This window comes from Xiphophorus maculatus, chromosome 24 (assembly GCF_002775205.1).
Source record: "Xiphophorus maculatus strain JP 163 A chromosome 24, X_maculatus-5.0-male, whole genome shotgun sequence".
NCBI lineage: Eukaryota > Metazoa > Chordata > Actinopteri > Cyprinodontiformes > Poeciliidae > Xiphophorus > Xiphophorus maculatus.
In genome coordinates, this window is record NC_036466.1 from 11,744,058 (window position 1) to 11,771,140 (window position 27,083).

The 27,083-nt window shown below is 38.5% G+C and overlaps 1 protein-coding gene and 1 pseudogene across 2 annotated transcripts; both read right to left on the bottom strand.

Moving 5' to 3' along the window:
- Window positions 1-31: 31 nt before the first annotated feature.
- LOC111607692 lies at window positions 32-8,580 on the bottom strand (annotated as a pseudogene).
- Window positions 8,581-10,797: 2,217 nt separating this feature from the next.
- LOC102224761 (kinesin heavy chain) lies at window positions 10,798-26,537 on the bottom strand. Of its 2 annotated transcripts, none has more exons than XM_005807370.2 (26): window positions 26,056-26,537; window positions 24,486-24,573; window positions 23,736-23,809; window positions 22,914-23,018; window positions 22,205-22,253; window positions 22,037-22,092; window positions 21,815-21,902; window positions 20,946-21,070; window positions 20,769-20,873; window positions 20,550-20,698; window positions 19,242-19,390; window positions 17,745-17,920; window positions 17,608-17,676; window positions 16,395-16,601; window positions 16,171-16,323; window positions 15,284-15,481; window positions 15,085-15,202; window positions 14,377-14,438; window positions 14,186-14,301; window positions 13,882-13,983; window positions 13,734-13,794; window positions 12,953-13,024; window positions 12,778-12,882; window positions 12,443-12,659; window positions 12,082-12,181; window positions 10,798-11,825 (listed from the first exon to the last, which is right to left on the bottom strand). In XM_005807370.2, the coding sequence occupies exons 1-25, from the start codon at window positions 26,179-26,181 to the stop codon at window positions 12,096-12,098; spliced, it is 2,856 nt and encodes a 951-aa protein (XP_005807427.1). In that variant the 5' UTR covers window positions 26,182-26,537; the 3' UTR covers window positions 10,798-11,825; window positions 12,082-12,095. The 2 variants fall into 2 exon arrangements, with proteins under 2 accessions (XP_005807427.1, XP_005807426.1); XM_005807369.2 differs by having other exon boundaries at window positions 12,074-12,181; window positions 26,056-26,536.
- Between the last annotated feature and the right edge of the window lie 546 nt (window positions 26,538-27,083).

Genomic DNA, 27,083 nt, shown 5'->3' on the forward strand with positions numbered 1-27,083 from the left:
TAAATGACAGACATGAGAAAATAAACGGGAGGAAAATCTTTGAGGTCAGAGGTCATCATCATGATCCAGTCAGAGTCTCTTTAGACTCAAACTGCTGCAGCTTCAACCTCTGAGGATCAGCAGGACACTGAGACCATTTTCTACTTTACAGAGATAAGAAATCTGTCCTCCACCTGCAGAGAGAAGAAGGAAGGAGAGAGCAGATCAGTGAGTGTTTCCAGCCTCTCTCCAGCAGCAGTCAGTGACGCAGCACATCCACTGGATGGTTTCCAGGCTGCAGTCAGACTGATCTCAGAGCTGTGACCAAGATGAACCTGATCAGTTGTTTCCTGTTGAACTGAGAGAACAAACAGATCTGAGATCAGATCTGCTGCTGCCACAGTTTGATGGATGAGGACCACTGTCTCTAGACATGTTGGACGGCTGGACGCTGGAGTCCAGCTGGACTTCCTGGAGACATGGACACAGCAACAACACTCATCTTCACACCAACACAAACGCAGGAACACAGCAAGCTGCTGCTCCTCTGATTGGCTGATTGCTGTCTCTGTGTCCAATCAGGAAGCCTGAACCATTCTCCTCCCACTGAGAAGCTGCAGCTTTACTGGGAACACTGGATCTTTGCTTTGATGCTAACTGGGTTTAGTTCAATATGCTGACAGCAGCTGGACTCACTACAAACATTTACTTACATTAAAGTCTTTACAAGATCCTTCAGCTGCTGAACATATGAATCCTTCAGCTTGTTTCTTCCCAGGTCCAGTACTTTCAGACGGGTCGGGTTGGACTTCAGAGTTGAGGCCAAATAATCACAGTTGATCTTTGACAAACTGCAGTCCTTCAATCTGAATAAAGAACAAAAGATGTGAGCTGAAGCCAACAGGATGCAGGTTAACCAGTCCAACAGAACCAGTTAAAGATTCTCATCAATATTAATGCCAACAAGCTGCTGCTTCAATAAAGACCTGCTGACTTCAGAACCAGAACCAGAACCAGAACCTGGTACTGGGTCATGTTGTGTTGGAGGATTTTAGTCAGTAAAATCATTCCAGGTTCTGATCAAAGTGTTGAAGCATCAATCATTGATTATTGATTAGTTCCTGTCAGATTCCAGGAATTCACTTTTCTAGACTGGGTTGAATGACCTTTGACCTGCTTCACATCAGGGGGATTTCTACACACTGGGGGTCCGAATGCTGTCCTGTTCTGACCTCAGATCAGCAGGTCCAACTCAGTTACACAGAGGGACTAAATTAAACTCTGGATCCAAGTCCAGGAACAAACTCAGAAAATATTTATTAGAACAGAAGAAATTAATTTGATTTATGATCAATTATATATAATTATTCACAGAAATATCAATAATTATATAATTACATACATCAATATCTCCAGTCTGCAGCCTTCAGTCTGTAGAAAACCACAGAGCTCCTTCACTCCAGAATCTCCCAGGTTGGTTCTGCTCAGGTCCAGTTTTGTCAGATGGGTCGGTTTGGACTTCAGAGCTGAGAACAGAGAAGTCCAGCTGGTCTCTGACAAACTGCAGCTAAACAATCTGAATGAAGAATAAAAGATATGAGCTGAAGCCAACAGGATGCAGGTTAAAACTGAAATATGAACAAATAAATAATAAAAATGTAGAAAATTAATTTTCCTGAATGTAAAAGAAACATGATGAACTGATTCTAACATCTGATCCAGTCAAACTGGTTTAAAGAGTCCAAACCAGCAGAACCAGAACATTTGATCCAAAAAGAAACTCAAAGTTTTCTATCAGCCTGGATGAGTTGAGCTATTTCTGCTGGTTCCTGATAATCAGCTGGAGACCCGACTTGGTAACTGGATCAGAACCACTCAGTTTCTTCATTAATGGCCTTGGGTTCTTATTAAAGCTGCTGAAAGCCAATGGAGGCCATTATTTCCTAAGGAGACGTGACCTGATGAAGCATCATCACAGAGACGAGGCTCCAACCGACTGACAGCTGTCAGACTGAAGAGGACGGTTCCTCTCTGACCCGGCCCAACAGAACCACAGCTTCAGGACAAAGCTGAGGAACCTGCTGCTGCTGCTGCAAACCTCACTTTCATTCATTTCATCTAGATTTGCTTTTCTACAATCAGTCATTTCTTAGATTTGGTCATTAATGATGATTTGAACTTGTCAGTGTTTGTGGCTCGACTCTGGAGGAACAACATTTCATTCTGGATGTAAAGATGAGAATCAGAAATGAGAAATAAAACAATCTGAATCTTTACCAAACCAAACTGAAACATCTCCATCATTCATTTACATCATTTGAATTATTTTACTCATTTTGTTCATCAGTAAAAAAACATTTTAAAGTAAAAAATTGAAAAACAAAGTTCAATAATCTCAAAGTCTGATATAAGAAAAAAAATAATATATAAGGTAAAAAGTTTTAGAGATTTTATTCTGACATTTAAACAGGTTGTTATGAAATAAAATATATTAGAATAAAAGCATTAATTAAACTAATGTTTAAAGTATAAATGAATGATTTTATTGTATAAATAAAGAAAACAAACCTCAGATTCTTCACTTTACTGACTGAACTCTCCAGGATCTCAACCAGAGGCTTCAGATCAGAGTCTCCACTTTCATATATGTTGATCTGATTTATTTCCAGTTCACTCAGATCTGTGTTGGACTTCAGAGCCGAGGCCAAAACTTCACATTCATAATTTTCGAGCCAACAGCCACCAAGTCTGTGATTAGAGAAGAAATAAATTCAGTTCTAATGAAATCAATCTGGATCATAAACAGACTAAAATATGATAACAGTGATGTCATCATCTGATCAACATCTGATCTTCAATTTACTGAGTTTGACCCCACAGAGAATCTGTGCAGGTCCTGGTTAAAGTCCAGGTTCTGGTTCTGGTTCTGGTCCAGGCTTCATGTCCTCAGACCTTCAGCTGCAGTCAGATGTTGAAGATCTTCTATCATCTGTGAAGGAAAGTTCAGTTTTCTCTGCAGCATCTGATGGAGCTGCAGCATCAGAGCCTCAAAGGAGCTGAAGCAGCTGATGAAGAGGCTGACTGAGCTGATGAAGGAAACTACTGGAGATGATGGAGAGGAGGAGGAACTGCTCACAGCTCGGACTTGGACTAGACCGTTTGGCTCAGAGGAGCAAAGGTTTGGATGTTAGAAGAAATTGTTGCTAAACTCTTAAAGAGCTGAAGACCAAAACAGAGCGTTTGGGTCCAGCAGCATTTTTCATGGTGAAGCAGTGAAAGTTCTCCAGTAACTAGAAGAGGCTGGGATGTCTAAAGAGTTGAAGCTCATGTCTCTCCAGGTCTTCATGGCTAACAGCTTCAACAAAAGCTGCAGATGAAGAGTTGATGAGGAAAATGGTTCCAGCTCTGGAAGCAGAGTTCTCAGAGCTTTGGGAGGATCTGACAGAAACTAGGACTTTTTCTGGAGCCAGACAACAATCACCACATTTTGAGTTCAGGGTTTTCTATTCATTTAAACATGAAAACTGATAAAAAGATAAATATTTTTTAAATGATCAAAATGTCTAAAACCAGAAGCTGCAGCTGTCCTGGATGAGCTGAATGTTTAGATGGTTGAATGTCTGAAATAGTCCAGAGGATGAAGGAAGAAGTTAAAGACCAAAAACATCCAGAAGCAACTTGAAGAAGAAGAAGAAACAGGAGGACAATAGAGCTGAATCAGCATTCACACAATGAAAACATCTGGACTCACCGAGCCTTTCTGCAGTTCCTCACAGCTGGAACCAGTCTCCGTCGTCCCCACTCTGATGTGTTGTACTTCTCCAGGTCCAACTCATCCAGAACCTCTGACATCTGCAGCATGAAGGCCAGAGCTGAACAGTCAGTCACTGAGAGCTGCTTCCCTGAATCCAGCAGCCGTTGGATCTCCTGATAAAATGAGACGTCGTTCATCTCCACCAGACAGTAGAAGATGTTGATGCTTCTGTCAGTAGAGATTCTATCAGTGTTCATCTCCTTCAGGTTGGTGATGATTCTCTGGATGGTTCCTGGACTGTTCTCTGTCTGACCCAGCAGATCTTCTAAGAGTCTCTGGTTGGACTCCACAGTGAGACCATGAAGGAAGCGGACAAATAGGTCCAGGTGGCCATTTTTACTGCTGAGGGATTTCTCCATGACTTTCTTCATGAACTCATCTAGAGATGTTTCTCTGTATTTTTCTCCCAGAAACGTCTTGATCACCTCTGACTTCCTGCTGGTGAAACAGTGGAGCATGTAGACTGCAGCCAGAAACTCCTGGATGCTCAGATGAACAAAGGAGTAGACGGAGATGTCGCACGTCCCTCTCTCTCTTTTAAACATTTCAGTGAACACTCCTGAGAACAACGCAGCATCTTTGATGTTGATGCCGCACTGTTTGAGCTCTTTGTCATAGAAGATCAGGTTTCCCTTCAGCAGCTGCTCAAAAGCCAGTTTTCCTAGAGACTCAATCAGCTTCTTGTTCTCTGGACTCCAGATTGATCTTGTCTTTTTTCCTCCATCATACTTTTTCTTCTTGGTTGCGAAGTTAACCTCCAGGAATGCTATGTACATGTCAGTCAGAGTCTTTGGCAGTTTTTCTCCCTCTCTGGTCTTCATCACATCCTCCAGAACTTTAGCAGTGATCCAGCAGAAAACTGGGATGTGACACATGATGTGGAGAGTTTTTGATTTCTGGATGTCAGAGATGATCCTGCTGGCCTTCTCTTCATCATCTCTGAATCTCTTCCTGAAGTACTCCTCCTTCTGGGGGTCAGTGAACCCTCTGACCTCTGTTGCCATGCCAGCACACTCAGCAGGGATCTGATTGGCTGCTGCAGGTCGTGTGGTTATCCAGAGGAGAGCAGAGGGAAGCAGTGTCCCCTTGATGAGGTTTGTCACCAGAACATCCACTGAGCTGGACTCTGTAACATCAGTCAGGATCAGATTGTTGTTGAAATCCAGAGTAAATCGACTTTCATCCAGACCATCAAAGATGAACAGAACCTGGAACGTTTCAAAGCTGCTGATTTCTTTGGTTTTAGAAAATAATTTATGAATCAGTCCTAATAAGCTGAACTTTTCTTCTTTCAGCATATTCAGCTCTTTGAAAGTGAATGGAAATATGAAATCAATGTTCTGGTTGGTTTTGCCTTCAGCCCAGTCCAGAGTGAACTTCTGTGTTAACAGTGTTTTCCCAATGCCAGCCACTCCCATGGTCATCACTGTTCTGATTGGTTGATCTCTTCCAGGTGGGACTTTAAAGATGTCTTCTCTTCTGATTGTTTCTTGTTTCCTGGATGCTGTTTCAATGTGTCTGACCTCATGTTCCTGGTTGACCTCTCTAGTTAACCCCTCTGTGATGTGGAGCTCTGTGTAGATCTGGTTCAGAACGGTTTGATTTCCATGTTCAGCGACGCCTTCAGAGAGACTCTGGAACTTCTTCTTCAGAGACGCTTTATGGTCACTCTGACACCGAGTGTCAAAATCTGAAGAAAGAAAGAAAAACAAACAAAATAAAAACAATTTGCAATATTCTAACAAGTAACTGGACTAATAAAGTGGCCAGTTTGGTTCTTCTACATAAACTTCTATGAATAAAACATAATTCAATAATTAGAGAAAACTCAATGAAAGTTATTCCAACGTCAGTCTCAGGGCCGGCCCAAGGCGTAAGCACATTAAGCAGACACTTAGGGCCCCAGAGCCACCAAGGGGCCCCCTCACTGGAGCTGATTTTTTTTTATAACGATTCTTATGTCATCACAATAACAAAAACACACAATTTCATAAAGAAGTGATTTGTTTTTACAATATATTTGATAATGTATGTAGAAATTGTTGGATCTGTTAGACGTGGATCTGGTTCCACAGAGACGATAGAAGGAAGCTCTGATTGGAGATGTTCAGTCTCACCTGGAGCACAGCTGCTCTGATTGGCTGTCAGCCGTCCAGATCCTGTTCTGGGTCGTTTCCCACACTGGGGGCAGCTGGTACAGACCGGATCCATCAGAACATTCTGACCCAAAGTACAGCAGGATGGATGCTCCTCCTCACCAAAGCTGCTCCTGTGAAGACATTTCTTCATCACTGAAATAGTTCACTAGCAACAGGCTGGAGCTGAAGATGTTCATGAAGGTCCACCACAAACTATAACTGGTATCAATAATGATACCAGATATAATACAATTGTGTTTGTCCATCTGAATCTGTTCTGGGACAGTAATCATTATTCTGTCTGAGCCAGAATAGAAAACTGATCCATCAGAGGCTGAAAAAACAAAAACTGACTCTAATCTGGATTCCTGTGGAGAAAATTGGATCCTTCTTTAATGGTGGAACACCAGTAAACACGACTCAGCCCCAGTTTGCATTGATCTGAGCTCTTTATAAAGAGCTTTATACTGTGGCAGAGCATTATGTGGACATGCTAGCAGAGCTAACAACAAGTCATCTAAAGTTCATGTTTTTATTAGTCATATAAAGTTGGGTCGACTAAATCTGACTTCATGATGATCCTTTGGACTTTGGTTCTGTTCACTTTGTTGTTTTTTTGTCCTGATTTATTGTTTGCAGTTGTAGTCTTTAGTTACAGTCCATTTTCATTGAGCCCAGTTCCTGATTTATTCAGGTGGTCTGGTTCCTTTTATGGACTTGGTTCTGATTTTCATCTGATTCTGCTCGTCTCGCCTGTTTCTGGGTTCCTTTGTCACCAAAAGCATTAAAATCAGGTTCTATTCAGCCCGTCTGGTTTGTCTGAATAGAACCTAAAATGAAGCTGAAATTTGATTTTTTTTTCTCCATCTGATCTGATTGGTTCAAGGTGTTGAAAATGAAATAGATTATTAAAATAATCAATCTCTACAGTCTAATATTAATATTCACATTTTAACATCTGAAAACATCTGGATTTATTGGTGAATTTACAGAAGAGATCAGAGTTTAGAACCGGTACCAAGGACCACAAAGTTCACCCAAATATCTGAATCAATATAAATAAATTCTTTTATTCAGCTGTTGCACTGAGGGTTAACAATAAATCAGACTAAATCAGACTAAATCTGACTAAAAGTCAGATTTAGTCTGCAAACCTTCTGTCTGCAGCTGGTTGATGTCAGTGAAATGAGCGCTGTGATTGGCTGAATGTGATGGTGGAACAGGAAGTGCTTGTGCTTCTATAAATGTCCCATCATCACCGTTATTGTTCCCACTCCCACAGACACCAGACCTCTGTGGAACCTGGAAGCTGCTGCAGCTTCAGAAACACAAAGAAAATATTCAGTTTTTCCTCCACAGTTGGTTCTGGTCTCTGAAAGCCCAGTTTAGGTCACTATTAAACTTAAATGGTTTAAATTATATTTGTTGTCTTCCTGCATCAGTTTTTAATCAGAATCAAAGTTAAAACCTGATTGATCTCTGCAGAGTCACATCCACCAGTTAGAAACTGGTTTCTTACTCTGGTTCTGATGGTCCAGGTTCAGTACTGAAGTCCGGAGGTTTTTCTTTGGAGAAGTCACTCCTCACGGACAGATGGATCCTGGAGGTTCTGCTCTCCATCTGTGGTTCTGCCCTCTGAAACACAAACATGTTGTTATTCAGATCATCAATCAGTGAGAAACTCTGAGATAAAAACCAGAGAAGAAGATCTGAACACAAACTGCTGCAGAAAAGCAGAAGGTTTAAAGCTCCAGAATAAAACATTCAGACTGATCTGTTGGGTCAAACTCCACATTTTCTCCAGAACTGGTTCTACTGGTCTGGGTCACATGGGTCAAAGCAGAACCTGCAGGACAACAGGCTCATATCCCAGTTTGATGGAGCTGATCAGATCATATTTCTAGGAATTATTCCACAAAGTTCTTCTATAGTATCCATTAATAGAACTACAAAGCCCAGAATGCACTGCACAGCATCACATTGCTGCCATCTAGTGGCAGAAGGTGGAGATCAGATAATCTGGTCCATGATATCAGAACCAAAGCTGTTTAGCTAGTAGGAGGAGCTGATGTGGGTCATTAAAGACTAGAACCCAAGAACCGACCAGGAAGCAGAACCAGGAGACCAGCTCAGTCCTCTACAGCTGCTTTGACCTTTGACCTTTGTGTTCAGAGCTGCTGAAACTCAGTGGCTGTGGCCCGGTCATCAACCTACCTGGATAAACTGGGCCCAGTGTTCCCAGTACATAAAACTGGACCCAGTGTTCCCAGTATTTAAACTGGATCTAGTGTTATCAGGATATAATATCTGAATTGTTGCTCTTCACATTATTTTTTTGTTTTCATCCATCATTGATTCACTCAGACCTTCTTTCAAACTCTATTGATTTACTGACCAACATCCTTCATGTCTATTCAGCTTTAATGTAAAATATTTTAAAAAATCAAGTTACATTTTTATTTCTAACTTGAAGATCAACCTGTTAGTATCAGATCTATTATATTTCTGTAGATTCACATGCACAAGTTAGAAACTGGATCCTTACTCTGAGTCTGATGGTCCAGATTCGGTACTGAAGACTGGAGGATGATATTTGGACCAGAACCAGAAACAATCATTATCAACACATTTATTGCTGCTGATGTAACAAAGTTAATTACTTCCAAGTTATGGTTCATGTGTTATGGGTGAAACAGCGCCCCCTCCTGGTAGTTGGCAGTGTTACATAAAGTGAAGGCAGACATCTTGTCGCCAGTTCATGAGATGAGCGCGAGGTGCTGTACCCGCTGTGATGAACCCGATTCCTGATCAGTCCTGGTTCTGTTCCGTACAGATAAACATCATTTCATCTCATCCTGTCTCCTTATTCACACAACGCAGAACTGAACTGAGCTAGAACCCGATCACGATGATCGAGGTTACATCGACACCAAACGACGTAAACCGAGCTGCGGGGACAGGAAGTTAGTCTGGAACAAAAATCTGACGGAGAATCAAACAGTTCTGACTCTTTTCTCTTCATAGAGAGAAAAACTCACTGAGCTGCAGTGAAGTTTCAATAAAAAGTTATTTTACTTTCAACTCGTAGAGACTTGATTTAATTCACTCGTTCTTCAGTTTCTCTTCTCTTCCTGCTCCTTGTGAAACATGAGCCCCTCCCTTCCTCATTTACAGGAAGTCACGAGTTTCGAATGTTTCTACAACTGATGTAAATATTTTATCCATCAATTCCCCCCAAAAAACTTTTTACATATTGAATTTATTACAGCAGCGTCACAAAAAAGGTTGAACTTAGTTTATAACATGAATAAAATTAAGCTGCATTTTAACATGTTATATGCAGCTAAAAGTGATCAGTTAAACTTTGGTTAATCAAAGTGAATTTATGATTTAGCAAGGAAATAATAATGTGTCCACATATTAACAGGTTGGTAAGAATGGTTTCTTCCCTTCATAACTTTAGTCATTATTTGAAAACATTTTGTGTGGAATAAGGTTATGTTTGTCTGATTTAGTTTTATCATCTGAAACATTTAAGAATTATAAAATACAAAATGTAGAGCAAGAGCAGCAACATGATATCTAACCGCCTCATGATCTTACAGAGCTGAAGTTGGCTTCAGATTGAGCTTCCCATTCAGGAAATGGTAAAGGGCCTTTACCCATTAGAACCACCTACTGGTTGAGCATTTTCAATCTGCTTGAGTTTAAAAGCTGAAATACTTGCACTCTTAAAATATGGGCTACATTATTCTACACTAATAGCAGAAAACTTTAAACTATAGATTGTGATTAGTGAAAATTTGGCCATAAATCCAGGAACCAAAACCTCCACAGTAACCTCCCTTTGTTTTAACAGAGATCAGAGTAACTTTGTTCACCACAGAACCAGAAACAATCATTATCAACACATTCATGGCTGCTGACACCAAACCATGTAAACAGAGCTGCTGGGACAGGAAGTTACTCTGGAACAAAAACCTGACGGAGAATCAAACAGTTCTGACTCTTTTCTCTCCATAGAGAGAAAAACTCACTGAGCTGCAGTTTAGTTTCAATAAAAAGTTATTTTACCTTCAACTGTGAGAGACTTGATTTAATTCACTCGTTCTTCAGTTTCTCTTCACTTCCTGCTCCGTGTGAAACATGAGGCCCTCCCTTCCTCATTTACAGGAAGTCACGAGTTTCTCTACCATGATGGGGTTCAAGGACATTCAGTAACATTCACAGACATATCTAGCTTCATAAACATCATGCTGTTTATCCACAAGGTGATATTTTCTAGAGTGTTGCTGCAGCAAAACAAGGAAACAAAACAAGGAAACGCGTCTCTTTGAAATTGGTTCAAAACTTGAGGACAAAGGAGAAATCTACAAACGGTTTATTTTAAAAACCTGTGATTGGTCGCCTCTAGTGATGTCATCAGAGGCTGGTTGTTGCTCTGCAGGAGAGAAAGTGTCTAAAGAGATTCTCCAGAAAGATCCGTTAGTTTTTCAGGAAAAGTCTCTATTTACTATAAAAGATTGGTTATAAAAAGACAAATATTTAACATTTTCTATTGTAAATTTCTACAAATAAAATGTTTTCATCTGCCCTTGTGATGGACAGGCCATACAACTTTATTATTATATGAGTCCCCTGAGTCTTTCTCATTTGGGCCATCAATGAATTTCTAGGAGACAAAATGAAACATTTGAGTTTATTTGACTCCAGAACTTCAACCTCGAGGTTTTTTTCCATCACTGATTGTTGCTGCAAACCTCAGCAGAGAATTGATCACAGCTGCTGCGAGCTCACGTCCCGCCCACAACGAGAAACATGGTAAAGTCAGGAAATGGAAAGAGCTCTTATTTTGACAAAAATAAATGACGTTAAATATGTTTATTTGCAGGTTTATTCAGACACATTATACATCTGTCAAGAAAACAAAGGAGTCAGTTAATGAAACCGATAACATCCATTAGAACAATGAGGCAAATCCTTTGTTTTGTGCCTTTGTTACAAGCTCTCATCCATGCTGTTACATTCATTACTTGGTTGGTGTTTTTGTACATTCATGGACAGAAATATGTCGTTTTTCTGTAGTTCAGTGGGACTTTGATCAGGGGATTGTTGGACAAGGTGTTGAAACCTGGAGATAAAATAGTCTAAAGTAGGTTTGATTCATTTTTCATCAGGATGTTTTAAGAGGTTATGAAGAGCTTTAAAAACCCAACCTACTGCAGAGATGAGATATTATCCCACTTTCTCAGTCAGGAGAACATCTGATTGGCTGGTCAGTGTCCTGCTGGTTCTCTCTTATCTCTACCTGCTGTAGAAATGAACTGATTCATCTAATTCATCTAGGAGGGGTGGAAGTGTGTCATTAAAGAGAGAAATAGGAAAAAACTGCTTTTTATGATGTAATAGTTAACAATACAGGGTTTATAATTACCTGACTGATATGAAAATGCATATTTCACCAAATGCTAAATAATAAATAATAGCACTTCAAATTGGACCCATATGGTCAGGATAACAATCGGGCCCCAGATGGTATTTACCACAGAATAAGAAACTGACTGTGGGTTTAATGTAGAACAACTCAAATGACATTTATTTGGCCTGAAATATCAGTTCTGCATTCTGGTTTAAACAGCAAAATATTCTTAGAAAAACATGGAGCAGGTTTGTTTCAACTTTAAAAATAAATTTGTTGCATAATTTGGAATATTTCTTCCTACAGTAATCACTGTGTGTGAAGTATCTGGTGTTGGATCATGAAAAACGTCAGTCTCTCCAGAACCAGGAGACTCTTTGTGTCTTGAAAGCCTCCCATTGGTGCTCCAAGGAAAGGGGCGTGGCTTGTGAATCCAGGTGAGCTTGGTTGTCAACATGCGGCAAAGTGATACAATCTGAAACACAGGGTGTGATTTCATAAATAAAACACAAGATTTTGTTATTTCTGCAGAAGATTTTTGATAACATATCATAACATGTCTGCCACCAACTTTGAGCTGGAGACTTTGTTGTTGAGTCTTTAATTTTAATTATCAAAAATTCACTATCATGAACACAACTGAAAAGCAAAAGTAGTAAAAATGACAATAAAAGTCCCTTAATAATTTCTCTGCAGCATGAACACAATGTGCTGATGCCTCACAGGTTTACTTGCTGTTAATGTTTCAGTTGTGAGTGTAGATTCCTTCAGTTCTGGTGGTGCTGATGATGGGAGACGATACTGGATGGTGGCCCGGCCTGATGGGCTTCGCTGAAACCCAGAGGAAAAAAAACCTTGTTCAGTGACTGAGGTTGCATTTTTTCCAAAGCAAAGTAAAAAACAAAGATGTATTCTGGTTTATTTATTCATAATTCTGCAGGAAAAAGTCTTTAAATTGCAAATTTTCTGTAAACCAAAGCTCTGGTTTAGAGCTGAGAAGACTACCCAGGTTCCAAGCTAACTTGTGCTAGCAGTAATTCAAAAGTTACATAAAATTCAGTGTCAGTTCATCTGTAAATAAAGAGTAATCACCGATCTGAGCAGAATAGCCCCTCCTGGCCATGTTCTTGGCTCGGACGGCCTCTTTGATGCGGTCCACCTCTTTCTGGTAGCGCTTGCGGTCCCTCATGGCGTTCTCCTTGGCCTCCTTCAGGGCGTTCTCCAGAGTTTTGACTCGCTCGGCCGTGGTCCGCAGACGCTTCTCCAGCTTGGGCAGCTCACAGCGAAGGTCTGCGTTGTCTCGCACCAGCTGAAGACGCAAACCAGAAACCACTAAATTAATCTTTGAGCCCCAAAAACCACTGGAGGCTCAACCAGGATGTAATAATTTACTCATTAGCATGAATTATGAACATGTTCCAGTTTACCTGCTTGTGGACCTTGGTAAGTTGGTCCAAATTGTTTTCCAAGAAAGAGATTTTCTGTTTCTGAGCGACGTTCCCAAGCCCCTCCTCGCAGTCCAGCTCTGCACTCTGAAACCAAAGCAGCAGGTCAGAGAATCAGAGTAACGCTTCACAGTAAAGCAGCGATTTTAAGATTTACCTTCTTAACTCGAGCTGTGAGATCCTGAACAAACAGTTTGCGTAGGTTGTGCAAAGTCTGCAGCTCTTTGGCCTGAAAAAGGAGAAAATATTAATTTTCTGACTCATTCAATTAAAAGACCAAAGTGCATAACAACAAATAAAGAAACATGACAATCAAAAAGATGAAAGAAAACAAAAATGCAATAAAAATCACAGTTTTTTGTAGTTAATTTAGAAATATTACGAAGAAATTTTGCAAATTTAGTGCTTATGTATGATAAATTTAACATTTTGTTACTCTCCATATTGATCACATAAGGTTGAGGCATCAGTGTTGTAGACGTAAGAAACACTGCCACCTGCAGGTGGGAGTTAGCATCACTTAAACCCAAAGTTTTTGGCTATTTTGTGGAAAATTTGAAATAAACTCAAAATTCTGTATTAGCGCAAAACAATACTGTTGATTAAGGGTGAATTTCTGGAGGAAGTGATTGATGTAATTTGGCAGCAAATAAATAAAAACAGCTCTGATTTGATTGATAAAATAACATTTAAGCGTAAAAATGTCCTATTTATGTGTCTGGAGTCTAAAACAACATGGAGTTTGATATATGTGGGTTAGGGGATTTACCAGAGACACAAACAAGGTAAAATACTCAAAAACTTTGTTTGTCATACATTGTCATAATTATGCATTTCTGAGGAATTAAATTAATTTAAAACAATTTCGATTAAGTTTGTAGCCCCAAAACATCTTTCCATGCAACCTGAACAGAGTTTCATTAGAACCAGTCACCCACCACCGTCTCCTCCAGCCCCTTCAGGTCGTCTCTGGCCTGCTCTCTGTGTTCATTCAACAGACTAGGCAAAGAAAAACAGGACAAACCTTGAAGAATGAATCTTTATGTTGCTAAATATTCAGACAGGGTGATATTAAATGGTTCCTACATGAGGTTCTGCAGCTTTGAATTCTTCTCCTGGTCCTCAGCCTTCAGTTTCTCATAGTCAGACGCGAGTCTCTCCTGCTCCAGTAACAGACCCTGGTTTAGACTGGAAGAGAAACATGGCATAATTTAAATAAGTCAATAAAAACTGTAAATATGGGAGTTCGGACCAATTAGTAGGTCTTCTTTTAACCAATGCATGCAGTGCATTTTGCAGCTGGATGGCCCAAATCATGAGGGAATGCTTGAGATCTGCAGTCGGTGAGAATGTGAATAAATGTTTTGGTTTTTACTGGAGGTTTCCTCACTCTGTCAGCTCGTCCAGCATCCTCTGCTTGTCTTCGATCTCGTCCCGCAGGCGGCTGAGCTGCTTCTGATGAGCCTCCCTGTGGCTCTCCAGCTGCTCCTCCACGCTTTTCTGGAGCTGGACGCAAAAATACACATCAGAGTCACCAAAAATAAATAAAACGTAAACATCTGGCGGTGACTTTGTCATTACCTTCACATCCTCGTCTCCATCCAACCTGTTGAGGTCCTCCTTTGACACATCATGTCGTTTTTCTAAAGAGAAATAATCTTTAGATTTAGTCAACCAAACATAAGTCTCAGACAATGCTAAAAATAAATCAACATGCACGAAAGTAGACAAGATCCAATATGGTGAATAAACAAGCGCCGCCTGGTGTGGAGGAAACAAGAATCAATAAAATACTTTTAATTTTTAAGGATTTCTCTCGTAGAAATGAAACTAAAACTGATATTTAAGAGAACAAAATGTAAGAAAATTCATGCATTTTAGTTGTAATCTGCAGTAAATAACATATTAACATAGAGACTTGTTTTAAGTCACTAATTGTTGAAGAAAGATTAAAAAGTAATAGTTCCACTGGTAGATTTACTTCAATTAAAACAGGATAAATGGCTTGTTGTACTTTTTAAATGTATATTCAAGAATTAGTGACTCAAAACAAGCTCCTATATTTTGCTGAAAGTTTAGCTGTAAGTTAGTTTTTTGTGTTTTTGCAGTAAAGCAATTTGACTATTTTGCAAAGAAAAATGCACTAAAATATCAGTTTGTAGATTTCTGCAGCTGGTGTAATTAACCCAAAAGATAAATAGTGAAGTTTATGGATACAATGTGATGAAATATGTAAAAGTTAAACAGATATGTTCCTCTTGTTGTGCAGAGGAAGTGTTGGGTGCGGACCGTGCGCCTGCAGCTTGGCGATCTCCTCGGTCAGCGCGTCCTGACTCTCCTCCAGCTGCCTCTTCTTCTGCTCCATGTTCTGCATGTAGTCGGTCAGGGACTTGATCTTGGCCTGGTGCTGGACGAACGGAGGCAGCAGGTGAAAAAACCTCCAAACTGTGAATGAAAAGAGGTGGCCGAAGACTTTTGCACAGCTTACCTGTGAGATGAGCAGCTGACAGGACGCCAGCTCCTTCTCGTTGGCCTGGATCTTGCGGTGGGCGTCGGCCTGCGCGCTCTCCAGCTGCTTGCTGCGGTTCACCAGAGACTTGACCTCTGACTTCATCTTGCTGATGTAGAGGCGAGCGACGGTGAACTCCTCCTCCACCGCCGAGCCGTTCCCCTTCGCCTCCGCGTTCTGAGCCAACAGGTCAGACCGTTACCATGGCTACACAGATGATGATACACAGCTCTACGTAGACGCTTAGAACAAATCAACTTTCTCCAGCTGAACAGAAACAAAACTGGCAACAAAGAAATTAAAAATCAGGCCTGAAATCTGGGTGGACCTTTAGAGTCACATAAAGACGAATACAAAGTCGGTCTTTAATGCAAAATCACAAAACTTTACCAAGCATTTCTGTCTAGTTTTTAGTGCAAATATGTTAGCAACACTTGAAATAGGACAAACATAACTTTTTATTAAGATAAAAATCACTTTTAAGCTTGAAACAGATGAAAAAGCTTCACTGGCAAATTATTTCACTTCTAACATGAAACTAGAAATTTTTCATCAATATTAAAGAATAAATATTTAAAACAAGCATCTATATCTTAAGTGCCTTTTAAGTTAGTTTTGTCTTATTTCAAGTGTACAAAGATATTTGCACTAGAAACTGGACTAAAAATACTTTTTAAAATTTAATGTTTATTCAACACAAATCTGGATCAATCTGCCAGAAAACGGCATTAATTTCCTTCAGATCAAAGGTGATCAGAGTTGCTTTTGATTAGCAGTAAATGGAGCATTGATCAAATGTAATGTTTATAGCCTGGTTCATAATTGATGACTGTTGGATTTCTAAAACTGCGGCGCCTCGTCCTCACCGAGGCGGCCTTGGCGTCGCCGGTGCCAATGATGGCGCCGATGTCGCTCAGGTCTCGCAGCAGCAGGTTGAGCACCTCGGCGGCTCTCTTCCTCTGCAGGCCGTTCAGCTCCTCCAGCTGACTCAGCTCCCGCTGCACCACCGACAGCAGAGCCTGCCAACACCAACAGCGTCTCTTCCTCTGATCCGTCAAACCGGACGCTGGATTTGGGAAGGTGGACTCACGGTTTTCTGCTGCAGCTCCTCGATCAGCTGCTGGTTGGCTGCCTTGCGCTCCTCCACCTCCTGGCTCTTCTGGTCGTAGTTGACGGCCAGCTCCTCCAGCGCCTGCAGCACCTCCTTCACCTCCTCCTTGGCCAGATCGTTCTCCGTCTGCAGCCGGCACAGCTCCTCCTGGATCTTCTCATAATCCCGCCGCGTCGACGCCAGCAGCTGTCACGGAAAAACAGGAAGAGAAAAATAAGTAGATATTAACTTTTAACTCCTTTAGGACCTTAGAAAATCTGTTAATAACCTAAAAAGTATGTAATTATTGTGTAAATGAAATCAATAGCGACACTGCAAAACTACGAAATCTTACTTAGTATTTTTGTTTGGTTTCTTGTAGTTTACTTGAAATACAACTAAACTAACTTACAAGCTACTATTCATCAAAATATAGGAGCTTATTTAAAGTCAATAGTTCCTTAATATTGATGAAAAAGTATTAGTTCAATTTGCAGATTATTTCACTTATTACAAATAAAGTACAATAATTTGCCAACGGAGCTAGTAATTTTTAATCAACATTAACGAATTATTGACTTTAAATAAGCTTACATATCATCCTGAAAAGTTACTTGTAAGTTAGTTTTGTCTTATTTTAAGTGCACTAAGATATTTTGACAAGAAAACAGACAGAAATAATTGAAATGAAATGAAATGAAATTTTATGAAATGAAATGAAATGAAATTTTATTCGAACATGATACAAATATAAATAAAAATAGTGCACAGTAACAAGAAGTGCATAAAAAAGAAGAGAAAATACAGATTTTTTTGTTTCAGTTAACATATCATGCTCAAAATGGGGTAGGAAGAAAAATAATTGTGTTTTTGCAGAGTTGAGGTCAACATTCCTGTTATTCCGCATCATAAATCAAACTGCAGTGATTTATTGAAGAACATTAGATTTTCAAGTTAAAGAACAAAACATGAGCAAAACAGAGAACTTTGTCTTTGTAATAAAATTAAATCTCTCTTTCAAAAATGCCTTACAGTTCAACTAAACACCAACATTTTTATCACATTAAAAAAGTTTAAAAAGTAAAAGCTTGTGCTCACTTCCATAAAGATTTTTTTAGGGACGATGACGATGTTCCAGTGAGATTTTTTCATCATGTCTGACCAGTTTATTTTATTATTTATTATATATAAATAACAAGAAAGTGAAACCGACCTCTTCTTGGTCCAACATTTGCTCTTTAAGCTTCTCAGCCAGTTGGCTGTGTTGGTTGATCTCATCGTCCTGCAGAAAGGAAACAGTAAATTAATCTACGTCTATGATAAATTTATCTTCTTCTTTGTCAGCCTCACCTTGTCATCAAGCTGCTTGTACAGGTTCCTGATGTCCTCCTCAAACGTTTTCCTCTCTTCGTTGGAGACGTCGCCCCCTCGTGGCGGCAGATTGTCGATGATGGGAGTGTTGTCGTATTGTTCGATGCTCCTCTGGTCTTTAGAGCTCAGACGCTCCTCCTCAGGAACGTCCTCCCCTGTAAATATAATAATATTCTGTTAAATAAACATCTTTTAAGTGTAGATCTTCACGGTTTCTGGGCATTTTTCTTTTATTTTCTGTTTTATAAGCAGAAAACTTGCCACTCTGAGAAATTTGAGACAAAAACTTGCACTGAAAACGAGAAGATTGTTGTTAAATAGCAGGAATTAAAAACATCTTGTTACTAAAAACAAACTGCAGCTACAAAGAGAAGCATATAGACAGCAAAAAATCACTCATTCATACATGAATGAGTGAATGGAAAGACAAAATATAAATTAAAAAAAACCCTAGAAGATCAGTAAAAATTAAATGGATAATTAAAAATGTAATTATAAAAATAAAGTAAATATCCATCTATACGTACATTTCCTCAAAGGGTTGCAGATAAATTAAACATTGCAATAATAATTAAAGAAATTAAATAATGAATGAAACAAACATGAAGAATTAAAAAATAGCTAAATAAATATAAAAGAACATAAATTATATTTGATATGAATTAAGCATTAAATAAAAATACACACAACAAAAAACAGAAAAAATAAGTAGCTATATAGATAAACATCAACAGATTAATAATAAAATCAATAATAAACACTGATAAAAGGATATGGACAATAAGAAAAGTTTAACAAATGAACATTTTATTTGATAATTAAACAGGAAAATAAAATAAACTTCAAATTACTAAAAGAATAAAGAAGAGTAACATACATAAAGTAATAAATAAGTAAATAAATAAGGAAGAATAAAGAGATTTAAACTGAGAGGATTATTTAAATTATCAATGCATTTTTTAATTTCAAGGAAAATGATTTTAATGCTGAGAATAAGAACCTGATTGAAATACAAAATTTACTGAAAATGAGGAAACACTTTGAATCTATTTTGCTGTCGAGACCTTCAAAATAAAACAGGAAGTGAAGGTGGAAAATAAGCAGAACAAGCAGATTTAACAGAACTGAATGTTGACCGCTGCTTCAGATCAGCAGTGATGGCAGCCAGGAGGCGATGAAGAGCAAAGAGCCTCTGCAGAAACACTGCACCAGCATAATGAATGTGTCGGTGTGTGTGTGTGTGTGTGTGTGTGCTGCTTTGGCATATCTGAAGGCTTAAGAGGGCGTGTTGATTTAATGCTTAGGAACATTTTCCATCACCAACAAGGGAACTCAGCAAGATTTAAACCACAATGGCTGCAGAAGAGGAGGAGGAGGAGTCTCTGTGGTTACTAAGCAACAGTGGATGAGGAAGAGTGAGGATGGGGACACAGTGCAGACTCAGCAGATTGAGTCTGGATTATGTTTTCCACTTACCGTTCCTCCAGCGGTTCAGTTCAGCCTCCAGCCTCTGGATGGCGCTCTTCAGGCTCTTGTTCTTCTCCTTCTCCTTCTCGTATTTCTTCTTCCACTCCTCGGCGGTCAGCTCCAGGTTCACACACACCGTGTTCTTGATGGTCTTCGCCCTGAACCCAGACATGAAAGCCACCATCAGTCCATCACACATCTGCACACCAGGAGGGTCCAAAAGTTTTTGGGACAAAATCATCAGCTCAAAAATAACCGCAAGCAAAAAAAATACATTTTCAATAAATAAAATCAACAAAATTGTTGTGATTATTTTATATACTCAACAATAAACAAACCATAAACCATTTTTAATTTTAAAAAATGAAATAATCCAGAGGTTTTTTTTTGTAGGATTTTATAAACTAAATGATTTTAGTTTATAATTTTGGGCTCAATTGAAAAAAACAAAAAAATATATTTTGTAAACTCTTTCCAATAAAAATGAAATGTCCTTGAAGCTTTAATCCAGCAATTAATATCAGATTTTAGTTCACAAATGTGTACTTTTGAGTAAAAGTCAATAAATCCCAGTTACCATGACAACAGAAAGAAACCAAAAAGCTTGGAAAAGATGATCACTTTGTGTTGCATCTAACATTTTTAAAGTTGATTTTCATTTAAATGTTGTAGTTTTGTCCTGATTTATTTACTTTTTGTGCTTTGATGGCCGCACAAAATATACATGACAACTGTCACGCATGGTGGTGGCAGTATCATGATGTGGAGCCGTTTACACTCCTAATTCATTGTAGAAAGAGGACACAATAAAAAAAGGGAGGATCACTTTTAAATTCCCCAACTTTACTTCAAATTAACATCTACACCTGGGGTGTCCAAACTGTGGTCCGAGGGCCATTTGGGGCCCCTGAAATGATATTTATCGGCCTCCATACAACAAGTCAAGAAGAGCCTCCAGCACAAACAACAAGAACGCAGCAAATGGTTTCTGGATGGTAAGTCAACAATAAAAGACTTGTCTTTTCCAGCAGCCACTGTACAGAGGTAAAACCAAATGTGCTGAAGCTCAGCTTGGGTTGCTAGGTAACAGGCGGAATTCCACTGGGGTTGCTAGGTAACGGGCAGTGCCTGCTGATTTGTGACGTTACATTGTGGAGGTTTTTGGTATGACTCATTTTCCGTACACCAAAAAAAAAAAAAAAAAAAACATTAACATTTTGTTTTTCGCAGCGTTTGGACTGTTCTTAGAAGCAGCCAAGATCCAAAATGTGAATGTTTTTCCTTTAGCTGTCGCTCCAGAGAAGAAGCGAGGAGTACCTCTGTCCAAACATGAGCGTGGACTTGGTCTCGGCCTCGTTGTAGACGGACGGCGAGCAGCAGATGATGATGGTGGTGCGGCAGTTTCCTCCCAGGGAGTCCTGCAGGATCCGGGTCATCTTGCTGTCTCTGTACGGTACGTGGGTTTTCTGGGGGAACCGGGATCAGATCAACCATCTCCAATACGCTCCATCTGATCCTCAGGGAGAACCAACTCACCGTTCCCTCAGCCAGAGCCGAGATGACGTTCCCCAACGCCGACAGAGATTTGTTGATGTTTTTCGCCTCGTCCAGCACCGACCCCTCCGCTCCGGTCTTGCTGACCTGTCAAACAATCGGACTTTATGAATCACGCAGCTCAGCAGAGGAATGCGGCCTCGTTAATCTCAGACTGACCTTCTCGCTGCCGGCCAGATCAACCAGGTACAGCTTCCCCGACAGTTTCTTCTCCGTTTCGACGTTTTCCTGCTTGATGTTGATCAGGAAGATGCTGTGGCTGCGAGAGCTGTGCTCATTCATGTCTGGAGCAGAAAACAGAAACATCAGTCTGCTCAGGTGATCGTTCATCATAAATCATCTTCTGCTCATTTTATGTAACAGAAGTCCCTTTTAAATAAGCCAACACCACATAGGTGGTGAGGACAGATGAAAAAATCCAATTAAAAAATCGTTTTAATCCATTTTCTGCAGCAGTTGCACATATAATCATTTTACCAGATTGTGTTTGTTGGTGAGAAAAACTAAATTTTCCAAGAGATTGTTTGATTTTACTCCATCCAACAATGTAATAAATATATATAGTAGGAAAAATAAACAAGAAATTAGATTTTTATGGAAATCTAATTTCTAAATTAAATACCTTATACAAAAAAAAAATCTCTTTATTGCATTTTAAATGCTGTTTATCTCAGGGTTATTGCCCCCTACTGGCCAAAAGTATCTAGTTCAGGGTTATTTTTGCATGTTTTGATTTAAAATTTCGTTTTGTAACAGAATATCCACAGTATAGCAGCTCAAAATAAGAGTAAAAGTGTTATTTGTCAAAATTATATCAATAAAGGTATGCAGCAATTAAAAAAGCTCAAAAACTTAAAAAGTTAATGGTTGTGGTTGCAGAACTAAACTTCAGTATAAAACAAAAAAATATAAATCTGCAGCAGGCACAAAACATGTCTCAGACTTGTTCTACATATTTTTTGTTTTGTGAAAAGTTATAATTAAATAAATGTGATAAACATATATAATAAATAAATATGTTTACGTACTTGTCACTGCCACGTGCCGATTGGCCTTTCCCTCGTCGATGACGTCCATCACTTCCTCAGGACTGGACACGAAGCGCTCAGTGCAGCCCTGAAACAGAGAGGAGGCCGTTAGAGCTGGAACAACTTCATTTAAAAATAAAAACAGCTGCTATTCATCTAAAATATGTTTGTGTCAAACCAGATATAAACCTCATTGAAGAAGTTGGAACTCGTCTTACTGACCTTCACATAGGGCACCCTGTTCTTGTCTTCATGCACAGCCAGGTTCGTCTTCGACACTGAAAGCAAAACAAAGATCTCAAAACGCAGCTAATGCTTGAATTAATAAAGCTGCTTAATAAAATGTGGTTTCCTGAAGGTCAGAATGTGGAAGTGGGTGAACAGACTCACCGTCCAGCAGGTCTCTGATTTTATCCAGGTAGATTTCAAAATAAGAAACCTGCAGAGAGAACACGCATATTTAGAGGCTGGTCGCTACTTACTGAGAATTTAATCATTTTTTATTTGTTATTATTGTTATAATAATAGTAACAGTGATTATTACTATTATAATTACAGCTATTATTATTATTAGTCATAGTTATAATAATGATTATTATTGGTAATAAGCTATTATTATTAGTAAGAACCTAACTTTTATTTCTATTACTAACATTTATAACAATAATTTATATTGTTGATAATAACTATTATAAAAAATAATATAATAATAGCAATATATAAGAATAATAATATAACATTGTAATATTTATAACATAACATATCAATAATCTAATGATTACAATAACTTATTAAAATAATAATTTTGCAGCATTTACTTACAATATATATATAATGTAATAATAAACAAATGAAATAAATAATAATCATTAAGATATAGTTTAGTTTAGTATTTTTTTTTAGAAATCTTTTACGTACATTTTGTCTCATCTGTTACTTTTGAATAAACTCACATTAAAAATAGGTTTTTCAAATTGTTTTCTATGAGTTTATGGTTATAAACTAAAGCATAAATTTATTTTAAGTCTTTCTACATAGTTTTTAACTTTATTTCATTTATTTTTTATTGTGCAGATGAACAACACGCGGCTCTCTTTACCTTGATGTGAAACTCCAGGTTCTCGTCCATGGAGTAGATGTGGTCGAAGATGTCCTGCGCGATGCGAGGGATGATTCCCATCAGCTGTGGGTCGTGCAGTTTGCCCTGAACGAAACAAACTTTGAGTCAGACATGTAAGAATTCAAAAACAAACCTGGTCAACAGAGTTGATAATGACAAAACAAAACACCACAGATCTGCAACGTTGTATTAGAGATAGAAATAAAAAGGAAGATTAAATTTAAGCCAAAACATTTTGGATTAAAGTTCAAAATTTTTCAGACTTTTGGAACTCTTGAAAATTTCTTTTTTTCTAACACCTTTTCAGCTTCTCACACTCAGACATGTCCAAATGTTTTAAAGTAAATTTCTGAGACTAATCTCAACATTTCATTGTTTCTTTCTTGCAAATTTTTAACCTTTCAAACTCAGACGTTTCTGTTTCTGAGTTTTTTCTAGTAAATGTTGTACTTTTCAAACTCAGAAATATTTTTAGGTTTTTGAAAATATATTCATTTTTTAGTCTGCGATGGCCCTAGAACGTGAATCAGATCAGAGAATTAAAATGAGGCTTCAGGCTTCTTTTACTGGGGATTAAACGACTCCATTTGGAATAATTTATACTCATAAAAATCAGTTTCTGTAGAAAGAAACAATATTTGACCTTCATGTTTTATCCAGAGGCTTGGCTGTCTTTAGATTGCTTTGGCTCTAACTCCTTAATTCTGTTACACAATCCTCTAATCCTCACACTGTGGATTAAAGTTCACAACAAAACTCTCGATTCATTGCTTGAGCCACTGGCTGAGCATGACCTCTGACCTCCATGGTGTGGGTCTTTCCAGAAGACGTCTGTCCGTAAGCGAAGATCGTCCCGTTGTATCCACCCAGCACATCTAGAATGAAACAAAGATGTTGGAAACTTTATAACTTGGATGATAACTGATATAAAGACAAAGCTGCTGACTGCACTCAAAAAACACAAAATATTACCAAGTATTGTCACTAGTTTCTAGTGAAGATATATTAGTTCACTTGAAATAAGACAAAACTAACTTACAAGTAACTTTCCAATAAAATATAGGAGCTTGTTTTAAGTCAATAATTCCCTAATATTGACTAAAAAAAATACTAGTTGCAGAGGCAGGACATTGGAAAAATATTTTTTTTACTAATGAAATAATTTGCCAGTGGAACTAGTACTGTTATTTTGATCAATATTAAGAAATTACTGGCTTAAAACAAGCTAATATATATTGTTGAAAAGATTCCTGTAAGTTAGGTTTGTGTCATTTCAAGTGTACCAAGATGTTTTCACTAGACAACATACTTGGTAAAATTTGGTGTTTTTACAGTGTGTTTTTGTAATGTTATATTTTTTATTTTCTAATACTCTGCTGTACTTTTTCAGTTTTGTGGGAAAGAATTAAAACATTACCATAAAAGAATGTATAATATAATTTTTAAATGAAACTGACAAGAAAAAAAGAATAGAAATATCTTCATGTGTTTGCTGTTTGTAATAAAACATAAAAACATTCATATTTCCAGGGACATTTCCAGCCGTGTTACCTTTGACGATCTGTTTGGCACACTGCTCGTAAACTTGCTCCTGTGTCGTGTTTGGCGGCAGAACGCGGTCGAACACGTACGGCTTGCCCTGTTTCAAAACAAAACGGATCGAAAACAACAAGTCAGGATCTGTTTCTCATCTGTGGATGAGCTAATAACACTTTAACTTTTATGTATTTAATGAATTTCTGGGATGAGTTATGTCATTTTACACATAAAATGCTGAAAAAAGCTAATATGCTGCCTGATTGTTGAAAAAAACATGCATCTGTAAATGCAACTGTCCCCAAAAAATGATTTTAAATGAACTTTTAGGGATTTCTGATGCGGCCATCCATCATTCCTCCGGTTTTATCTCAGGGGTAACGTTTCATTGGTGCATAAAGCTGCTCTCAGCATTTACAGGCAGCTACAGCAGCACTCAGTCTTAAAATACAGCAGAGAAACTCCTGACACAAACTGGATCTGCATGCTGCTGCTCGTCTGATTGATGGCAGGAAGCTGTTTGATCAAATATGCAACAGAGCTGGTCCAGTTTATGTGGCCTTTTGTCTGACTGGCTGCAACAAAGCAAATTTAAAACTAAGGCCCAGAAATTTAATCACATCTAGGGACTGTGCTTTTGTTTCTAAACATATGGAGAGAAATTAGTTCCAATTTTATTTCAATTTTAAATAAAAAAAAAAAATCATTTTAAAAAGGAAACATTGAAAAACTTTGCAATCAAAAAATGTGTTTTGAAAAAAATTTATAATATGTGTACAGTAGTTGAACCTAGATTTATACAGTTCGCTATTTTTCAGATTTTATTTTATCTCAATTATTTATTTCAAATCATTTTCAATATTTTTTCATTGTTTAGTATTTTTATGACTTTATTTTTTGAAACATGTTCTCTGCTTCCAATAACAAAGAAACAAATTTATCTCCATATAAACAAACTTCCTCCAGTTCATATACAAGGAAAAAAACGTCATAATTTTCCTTGTTTGATGGTAATAATTGAATCTCAAATGAAAATAAATCAACATAAAACTGAAATTTACTTGTAGATACAAAAAATCTCTGGACTTAAAAAAAACCCATGAAAGCTGCACAATTTATTTACTTAATAACAATTTAAAGGCCCATACTGATAAATATTGATACTTGGAGCATTAAATATAACGAAACCATTTTTGATGGAAGAAGTTGCCTAAATCTAATGTTGACCAGGGCCCAGATAATCTAGGACCGCCTCTGGAGACATTTCTTTCATCTCTGTTTTGAAGCAAATTTAAATGAAAATATTTGCTCATAAGTAATCGCTCCAGACTTAACCTAAAATCAGACAGGAAATTTGAGGACCTCTGGTATAAAAGTGAACCTTTAACGCTAATTATTATGCACTTATAACCCGCAAAAGCCAGTCTAGTCTTTGCATTCAATTAGATTTCTCTTCACATTTGCATGTTTCCTATTCTATTATTTCTACATTTCTGCAAAAAGCGCGCATTTCTCCCTTGTTTGCATCATTCCTATACGCTATTGCGCACTTTCCCTCCTGCGTCAGCTCAGCAGCCAGACTCACGGTTATCACCACGGTGTCGTCCTCCTTAAACTTGGGGATGTACTTGTCTCCTCTGGTGATTTCGGCCTCGTTCAGGGGCCTGAAGCGGCACATCACCTTCACCCCGCACTCTGCTGCATCCACCATGGCTGCTGCTGCAGCGGCCGTTCAAAAACAAAAACAAACGCCTGACAGGAGAGGAGTCACAAATGATCACAGGTCGGAATCATTAGATGATTCCATTTAGTTTAGAGTTGAGCTCAGCAGCGCCGAGTTTCCTTATCTGCGCCATGGCCAGACGGGACGAGCCGCAGCGCTGCGTCCCGATGCGGAGCTCGCAGCTCGGTGTGCGGACGCCTCCTGCTGCTCTGCAGCCGGCCGGACTCTCCCAGCAGGAGGAGGAAGCGGCAGAGAGGAAGAGGAGGAGGAGGAAGAAGAGGAAGAGCGGGGGAGTCAGGGGAGCATCAGCCAGCAGAGCCGCATCGTCCTGGACCGCTGAGGAGACCGGTGCGCGCTCCCGAACGGTGCCGCGGCGCGCACGTCGGGCGGAGACGCGCGAACACACACACACACACACACACACGCCCACACACACAGCATACCTCCTCCGTTATCTTTAACACTTAAGTTACACATTTTTACAGAATAAAATTTTCTGCTGCATTAATTTAAAACGATAAAATCTGCTTTATTCTATATTTATCATTAAAAAAGCAGATTTTATTAAGCGCTCTGTATTAAATCGACTGGTAATAATGTCTAGGTACTATAATATATTCAGAAACAAACCTTCTTTAAACTGACAGGGTTTGTTTTTCTTAAACTAAAGGTGAGGCATTGCTAAAAATAATCAGGTTTAAACTCTAAAGCATCACAAAAAACTTTTAAAACAAACATACATCATGATGCCGCCACAAACAGTTGCTATTAGGTTTAAAAAGCTTAAATTTACTTGTAAAACTGTACTGATTTGTATTTATTCAAGTCTTAGATCATAATAGATTCTCTTTTAGAAAAAAGCAAAAATTTAACCAACATTTACAAATTTA

What these genes read in the sequence shown, in the direction of transcription:
- LOC102224761 (XM_005807370.2), bottom strand. Translation starts at nt 26,181, where the DNA reads ATGGTGGATGCAGCAGAGTGCGGGGTGAAGGTGATGTGCCGCTTCAGG. An exon ending in ACGCTCATGTTTGGACAGAG is followed by an intron (nt 19,391 to 20,549) that starts GTACTCCTCGCT and finishes GTCTGGGTTCAG; the next exon opens with GGCGAAGACCATCAAGAACA. An exon ending in TTACCAAGGTCCACAAGCAG is followed by an intron (nt 12,660 to 12,777) that starts GTAAACTGGAAC and finishes TTGCGTCTTCAG; the next exon opens with CTGGTGCGAGACAACGCAGA.